This window comes from Pelecanus crispus, chromosome 3 (genome assembly GCF_030463565.1).
Source record: "Pelecanus crispus isolate bPelCri1 chromosome 3, bPelCri1.pri, whole genome shotgun sequence".
NCBI lineage: Eukaryota > Metazoa > Chordata > Aves > Pelecaniformes > Pelecanidae > Pelecanus > Pelecanus crispus.
The window spans coordinates 108,941,155-108,949,879 of NC_134645.1; the positions used below are offsets into that span (position 1 = coordinate 108,941,155).

Here is an 8,725-nt window from a genome sequence, read left to right on the forward strand (position 1 = left end):
TTTAGGACTGGACCGCTGTTTTCTACAGGATGGCTAATCAGATCAGCTGCATTAAAACCTGTGCAAGCAGATGGAGAAAAGGAAAAAAAAAAACCCAACAACATGAAAGTGAAGAAAAGAAGTATAAACTTCAGTATTCTCTTTTGTGAAGATGGTGTCTCTTAGGACAGAGCCTGCTGCCTTCCTTTGGAACTAGCAATAACGCATAAGAATGCTAATGTCCTTATTTAACAGAAACATCTTAATAAAACATAAAAAGATCTGCTCTCTTTGATGTAAGGTCCCTAAGTCTTTCTAAAATATGAATCTATACTAGAGCTTTGAGTATAAACGATTCCCTTCCACAGTTCATGCCAGTTCCAGGCTGAATTGCCAATAGCAAAAACACTGGTTCTGTTTTTCAGAAAAGGTTTCTCAGTGATTTACTGTAAAGCTAAAACATTTGCCTTGCCTATTGATTTTTTATATAAAATGTATAAAATAAATGCATGTGCCCTTTTCAATATAGTCCGTCTGCGTAGATGGTTTACACTTTTCCAGTTCTGAGTAACATGACAAAAAGTATGCTCCAACTTTCCACAGGCAGGAAGAAGCTTTGTATGGTTTCATCTCATTAATATGCTGCTCCACAAACAGCGCTCGCGGGCGGTTCAGAATCCCAACGACAGCATACGCTATCAGCACGTACTGCAATTAACAAGGACTTATTGATTACAGCAATCATTAGATCGAAATAAATAAAGCAGTCTCTCAATCAAAAGATAGGGAAATAACATCATGCTAGTGCACAATACAATCAACATGTGTAGCGCATTCCCATTTTCCATGTCCTCCTTTGATGGTCTTGCGTTAAGTTGGAAAAGCCTCTTGCCACAGGATGCTTAACATACAGTGAAACATTTAAGCTGTCTGCAGTCAGTTTCAAAGAATTTACATTTGGTTTAGATTAATTTTCCTTGACCTGCAGTTAATTAAAGAGCAGCTGAAGTACAAAATATTTCCCCCAACTCTAGTGGCATACATGGTCATGTCAATCGGTTGCAGTCTGAACAGCTTCAGTTAATTTTTGTTATAATTTAAAATCTCTGATAAAAAAGGTAATAAAATGACGTCTTTTTATACAGAAACCATTGCCTTTTTCAAATAAAGAACATATCAACATTTCACATCTGCTATAATATGCCACATTTTAAAAAGGTAACTTGCCTTCTTTTTTTTTTTTTTTTTTTTTTTGTATTCCAAATACAAACATGTGGCACACATTTGTGTTACTTAAAACTTTTAAGTCTGGTATCTGTTAAATCATTTGTGGTTGAAATTCCTGGGACCACACAGTGCCATGTCTTCCTTAAACCATCTATTGCACCAGAAATGAAAGGCTGTGATAGAGATGTTCTTCCTATACTTTTCTAACACAGGAAATAGTTGGTTTAACATAAAACACAAATGCAGCTAATGTACGTTGCCAGAAGTGTTTATCCCTCCGTATCATCCCAGAGAGAAAGAAAACAAATGGCAGAAAAGGCTCCAGCCCAGATTGCAACTACGTGTAAACACGCGACCCACGCTAACAGTAACGTCCCATTACGACACTGTTGTCAGGAATTTTTTTGAAATCCAGGTGTAAAAAAGTTTTTCTCAGATTAGGAATTGGCACAAACATAATCCAGAGATTATCCTTTATAGCAGCTTTTCCTTTCATGTGCTCAGCTTTTCACACAAAGCACAGCAAACACGATTACAACCGAGTTACAACCAAGTGGCTCCAGCTCAACATCTTGGGAGCAGAGAGGAGGAAAGGCGGAGCCCCTTCTGTATGCAGACATGCCAGAGAGGGTCCCCTCTGTAGGGGGGAGTTCGTGAGTCCCCCACAGCTGCAACCCAGCTCCCCACTCAGGAAGCCAGAGCCAGGCTGGGCACCTCACAGTGGGAGGGAGCCCTCCTGGTCCCCCGCTTTGTCCAGCCTCTCAGGCAGGGTGAGCACGAAGGGTAGGAGGACACCCTTGGCATCCAAGGGAGCTTTAAGAAGCTCCCCGTCGAAGGTGCCCTTGAGCCCGCCATCCGCTTCCACCTCGCCGTCCTGGGCGAGGCTGAAGCGGAGGGTGCCGGTCCGGTTGACGCAGTAGATGGTGTTGCCCAAGGGGGCGCAGCGGAAGGGCTGGACGGGGCCGCTGCTGGGCCGCAGGCTGGCACACTGGCTCCAGCGCTTGGCCACCGTGTTGTACCGGAAAACTTCGACGCCACCGCCAGTCCCGCCGCCTGGGCCCTGCTCCCCACCGCGGCCGCTGCTCACGTCGAAGCGGTAGATGAAGCTCTTGAAGGCCACCATGTCAGCAGAGCGCCGGCGGCTGCTGTTGTAAGGGCACTCCTGCCACTCGTCACGCTTGGGGTCATACTTGAGCAGGCGGTAGAAGAGGGAGCCTCCCGACACATAGATCTCCCCGTTGCAGGTGGTGGCCTCGTGAGCCACAGCGAAGGCACCCTTGGGCAGGGGTGCCACGGGGCTCCAGCGGTCAGCCCGCGGGTCATACCTCTCCACGGTGAAGAGGCACTCACCCCCCACGGCATAGAGGTAACCATCCAGGGCCAGCAGCTTGAGCTGCGAGCGGGGCTGAGCCAGGGGCCGCACCTGGCTCCAGGTGTCGGTGAGGGGGTTGTAGCAGAACACCTTGTCGGAGAGGCGGGCCCGGGGCTCGCTGCCCGCCGGCCCCGTCACGATGCCCCCTGCTAGGAAGAGGTAGTTGTGGAGGACGCACATGGCGCAGCCCTTGGCGTTGGCCTCCTCGGGCAGGCGCGTCAGCACCCTCCACTCGCCGCTGGCCTCCTGGTAGCAGTGGATGAGGGAGCCGCTCTCCTCCAGCGACACCACGGAGGAGGGGCTCTGCGGCCGGCTGCTCTCGCGGCTCTGTGGCCGGCTGCCGCCACCCGGCCGCTCAAAGGCATCGCTGACCTCGGCCACCAGCAAGCAGGGCCGGCCGGCCTCCATGCGCCGCTGCAGGATGAGGTCCCGCTCGGTGCCACTGAGGCGGCCGTAGACGCCCGGCTCCCGCAGCACCTCCAGGTAGTGGTCGCTCATGAAGCGGTAGGCGGCCTCCCGCAGCTCTGCCAGCCGCTGCTTCTTGGCCAGGCAGAGGAGCTGGTAGCAGTTGTCGAGGCGGAGCTGGGCGCGCATGGCCTCGGCGGCACAGTGCAGGGCGCAAGGCATCTGGAGGACGCGGGCGCCACTCACCACCTCGGCCAGGTTGTCGTGCCGCACCTCGCCCATGCGGGCCGTGTACACGTAGTCGATGAGGAGCCGCAGCGCCCCGTAGCTCACCCCCTTCACCCGCAGGACGTCCCGCGAGGCGCGGGCGCGAAAGTAGTCGCTCTTGGCCGCCAGCACCGACTTGTGCGCCCGGATGCGGCGCCCCGACACCTCGATCACCAGGTCGGGCTCCTCCGTCGGCCGCTGCCGCGTCCCCACCGCCTCCTCTTCCTCCTCCTCCGGCGGGCAGGCGGCGTTGTTGATCTCCCACTGGCTCTCCACCACCCGGCCGCCGGCGGCGGGCGCCTGGGGCTCGGCAGCGCTGGCGCTGAAGCAGAGGGAGGAGCTGAAGCCGCAGGGCGCGGCCGGGGTGGGCGGGGGCGGCGGCGGCGGCGGGGCGGGGTGCCCGGCCCCGCTCTCCTCCTCCTCCGCCGCGCCGCTGCCCTCCATGGAGCCGCGCTAGCTGCGCCGGCGCCGCGCCGCGCCCCTGCGGAGGGCTGCGGGCCGCAGCGGGGCGGCCATCACCTGCGGGGAGACCGGAGAGCGCTCAGCTTCCCGCGGCCGGGCCCGCTCCCCCTTGCCGCCGTCCCCCCGCCCCGCGCTTCCCCGGCTGAGTGCTCGGAGCCACCGTCCGGGCAGCGGGGGCCGCCGCCGCGCTGCGGGGCCAAACCCGCGCCTCTCCTGTCCCCGCAGGCTGCGTCCTGCGGCTCTGCCGCCTCCCGCTGCCCGGGGCTAACTGCGCTGGCGTACCCCCCGAAAACCCGAGCCCCTTTCTGCTGTGGGAATCGCCCCGAAGCGCACCCCAACACCCTGAAAAGCAGTTCTGGTCTTCCTGTCACTGTGCCAAATTTTAAGCAGTTTGCAGGCGCTGCGTCCTTTCACGGCAAGCGGTCCCTACGCTGTGCTAGGCAATAAGGGAAAACATCCTGTAGAGGCAGATACTGAGGAGTACTATCACAATTTATTCACCTTTTGTGCAACTATTTCAGTGGAAGGTAGTGGTTGCAGTCTATTCCGGAAGGAGGTTCCCCACTAGCCAAGTTTTCCTTTACGTGACCTTCGCGAAGGTTTCTTCATATCACTGCTCCTCATACGCATTCCCTCTGTCCAAAAGAAAGTGTAAAAAGTTGATCAGTTTTAAAATCGATATATTCTCAGTTGACTCAGAAGTTTGGGGCTATTAGAGTTATGTTTCCTTTAACAGGATAGCTGTAGTATCCTAAAGTGACCAGACCTATGCTAATAGATTCTAATTGTTCACAAAACATACCAAAGGATTTTTTTGTTGTTTTTACGACAAAAGCAATCTGACATGTATGTAACAGTATATGTAGCTGTAATGCATTAGCAAGACGTAAATCAGACTTCATGGGGACTGGTTCATGTCTGAAAGATTTATGGCTCCTGCTAATAAAAAGTAGAAGCGCGCAAAAATCACAATAGATAATTAGAACATGAAGTTTCTTCTGGGCAAATGGCAGGCTACAGGGCACGACTGTAAGTAGGTTAGTCCCTGTCAGCACAATCACCACCCAGGTCTATCTTCATTTCACAAATGTAGTTTTCAGAATTTAACAAAGTGCTGTTTGTTTGCCTCATGTTTGTTTATGAATTTCCCAGGCTCGGTTTAAGTTGGGATGAATGACACATGAAAACTATCCAAATGTACTTAATTTCATTTAATAAGCATCTGCAGCTCTGATTCTATTTTTAAGGGGGTTATTAATTTCCATTAAAATCCCCGTTGGCAGGCTTTTCACAGTCCTCAAGGAACACTCATTTCTATGTAAAATACGCCTTGTGACTTCCTTTCAGCATGGATGATTTATTTACCCTATTAAATTAATATTAGGAAAATCTAACTTTTTGATGTTTTTTTAATGAAAGCATAATTGGTAGCTGACATTGTCTAGAAACTCCTGCCACAGCCATGAAACCTACTTGCGCAAGCAAACTTCACTTACATGACGGTATCAGTCTTCTCTTACGGGCTTTTTTTTTGTGCACTTGCCCTCTGAAGGACTTTCTCCTGCATTTGATCACATTCAGTTAGACAATAAATCAATACTAGGGTTTGATTTCTGGATATCTGAGCCTTTGAGACCATAACAAGGTTTCAACAGCACTTGAAAACTCCTTACTAGAATGAGTAGATTTCACAAACTTTGTATTTCTCATCTGGGTGTTTAAAAATCTGGGACTTAGGAACTTTCTATGGCATTTTATGAACTTTGGATAGCCTCGGTGGCAAATATCCTGAGGTCCAGACCCAAACTCAGTAGGTTAGGCTTTACTGACTTCTTTTCTTTAGCTTTAACTAGACGAGGAGAAATGCAGTGGTCTGTGTGTACACTCGGTGTGTCTGTGGAAGATACATTGATTCATTAATAACTTAATCTGGGCAGCATCCCTGTTGATGTAGTTTTGTTTTTCAGTGAGCCTTCACAGTACTGAATTCACTATGGAACCATTTTTTATTTTATTATGCCGCAGACATTGAGATTAATCTACTTTCTGCTCCAGTCCTTCCAGAGCCCTGATGATCAGCTGCGTTCACGAGCAGCTCCTGTAACTGACACTGGCAAAATGACAAGGGTCAAATGGAGGTGGTTAGAAAAACACCTAGAATGTCAAGCTCTGAGGCACTGTTGTATTAACAAAATTGCTACCAGTGTATCATTTGTAACATAAGTAATTGAAACATTTTGTGTCTCCTCTGCTCGCTCTTGGGCTCAGTGCCCCAGTTTTCAACCCAGTTCTGGATAGCGTGACCTGCTCAATCATGAACATTCAAAGGGTGCTAATATACTTTCCCCCATTGCTCTCAGTATTAGGATCTGTCCTGGATCCAGACACACCTCACTTCTGAGACCACTTCTCCTACTTCTGTTCCACCTCTACAAGAAGGAATGAGTATCTTCAGATAGTTTCAAGCTCTCAGTCTACTGCTTGACTTTGCAAGTGAAACCAGAAAGGAAGAATGAAAGAAAATGCTACCAAAAATAAAAAGTGTGGGTGACTAACTGTAATACCAGTATCATCTCCGTATGGTGAAATGTATTTCCTGCATCATGTCTCGAAGGAAATTCACCAATTAGAATATTCCAAATTGTTAACAACAGCATCCAGAAAAAGTGATCTTTTCAACTCTCTCAGGTAATGAAAATAAGAAGGGTGAGATCTTCCTCAAGAACAGTAATCAAACCTTTTCCCATATTCAGGTATCTGCTTGGCTTAGAAGTTTGACTTGACACTGAAATGCTATTGAGAAAGAAGCTGCCACCCACCATAGTCCTAACAAACACCTGTGTTAACATCCTTTTGAGGAATCAGAAGGAGGAAGAAGGACTGATGGTATGGCTTGCTAATGGCACACAGCAGAACTCTGAAGAAAATTGTTTTCTGGTCTACTTATAGCAAACTAACCAAGAATATGTTGAAATTCATGCTGAGCACAAGGAGGATTTGAATCAAAGTATAACATGCAATTTAGGCAACAAAGAACTCTACAGGGAAGCTGAAGACTTAGAAAAGCTAAAAGAGGGTTTGGAGGACTTTGTCAATGACAGACCAACGACTGCTCCAGCAATCTCAGCACCTTTGTCTAGCTGAAAACAAAGTATGAAGCTGAAAAAACAATTCAGAGAAGTTGTGGAACCTTCCCTTTATTGAGCAATACAAGCGATCCCAGTTAAAAGGTCATGGATTTAGTATAAAACAGGAAGAAGCTGGAAGGGGCTGACAGAAATACAATACTGAACTTCTTCATTCTTTTCTTATCTACAGTGATCAAAGAGTTGCACTGCTGTTCTGGTGACACAGAACATTCAAAAATTACAGTATTGCAGAAGTTACTTGATAGCTGTGCTGATCCAAAAGGATCTGAGCTCCTAGTGATCTTGTTTGGCTTAAAACAAACTTGGTTTTAGCACTTTTTTCAAAACTCACCAACAGGATAGGTACTAGAAAAGGAGGCAAGCTGTTTAGAGTACATGGCATCTGTGGACCGATGTCACCTTTTATACTGGGGACTTTTAAGTCAGAAGCTGAATAACTTGGACTGAAACTGTTTTCATTATCATGGGTTTGGTCTAGGGATGATGTAATGTTAATGGACAGAGGAACTGCCAACAAACATGAACTGTATTTACAGACTTGGCAATGACACACACACAATATCCTGGAAGTGTGCCCCCAACCTCAGATGCTGTGAGACGTTGCTCAAATAACAGCGCAGATAAGAAGGCATAGCTTTTTCTGACAGAGGAACTGTAATGGAGAGCTGCAGGTAAAGTTTCCTGGCACGGTGTTCATTTGGCAGTTCTTCTGATAAAATCCAATTAAATGCTTGTTTTTAATTGTTCTCTTTCTAATTTTTTTGTGCAGTGCCATAACCTTTGACCTAAACCCTGTCCTCTAGCAAGACCCACTTTCTCTGGGGAATATGCACATGTGGGAGGAATTGGGTTACTGCTCTCTAGTTCACAAATGGAAACCGCTCTGACTCAGTCCCAGGGTAAATAAAAGCAGTGCTTTCCCTATCATAAGCAACTCTAATTTACCTAAGTAGGCTATCCTCCCCAAGAGACACTACACCAGTTCAGAACTGACAGAATGCTGTTCTGCTCCACCTTAGTCCAGGAAATGCTTTTGTAAAAACTTGTACTGCCAAATTTTACCCCAGCAGAGAATTCCCTTGGGATAGGGGCGTCATCTGATTGAGATGATTAAGGAGTCCAAAGAGGCAGGATCATCAAAAGAGAGAAAACATTCCTTGTATTTATTTTAAAAACTAAAAGATGACTGTTAAAAGTAGAACTGGCCAGTACTATCATGCAGAGTGAAGACATCCAGCTCAGCCCGGGAGAAAGCAAAATCTTCTGGAGGGCAGAGTCAAGTGTAGAGAGGCTTGCATATTTATAAAAATGGTCTGTTACACTCCTGCGCATTGAGATGATCTGTGAAATCTGGGAAAAGAACTGGTTTCTTCATAGCTGGGGAAAACATCTGGAGCATGGACATGCCATTTCTCTGAAAGAGCTTGCAGCACTTGAAATCTTGCATCCTATTACACATTTAAACTCTAGATCTTAACCGCTTGATTAATCTCCTGCTTTTAAGAAAAAAAGAATTGTCTTTCAATGACCCACCTCAAGAAAAATTGCATTGCAAGAAGAATACATCTTTTCTTTCCCTTTTTTAACATTAGGAGCGCTCAAAGTTGGGGTTACAATACAATCCTAGTGTCTTGCCCTGCCTACTGGATATATGTCTTTTGTAGCATTGCATCCACACTCAAGTTGCCTATGCAGCTTCCTTGTGACCTCTCAAGGTGCTGTAATTTTCTCACAATATGTAATGGAGGTATGAATGTTTTTATCTCATAACTGCAAAATTTTCATACAACTTTAAAGAAAAATAAACATTTAAGAAATGCAGCTTATGATTACAGACCACACAAGAAACACGTGGGCAGCAGTT

General features: G+C 47.5%; 1 protein-coding gene across 1 annotated transcript; it reads right to left on the reverse strand.

Annotated features, from left to right (window-relative positions):
* Positions 1-1,921: 1,921 nt before the first annotated feature.
* On the reverse strand, positions 1,922-3,694 carry KBTBD11 (kelch repeat and BTB domain containing 11). The gene has a single exon (XM_075708412.1). It carries the CDS (start codon positions 3,692-3,694, stop codon positions 1,922-1,924), a length of 1,773 nt encoding a protein of 590 aa, XP_075564527.1.
* Between the last annotated feature and the right edge of the window lie 5,031 nt (positions 3,695-8,725).

Coding starts and splice junctions, on each gene's coding strand:
- KBTBD11 (XM_075708412.1), bottom strand. CDS start 3,694: ATGGAGGGCAGCGGCGCGGCGGAGGAGGAGGAGAGCGGGGCCGGGCAC.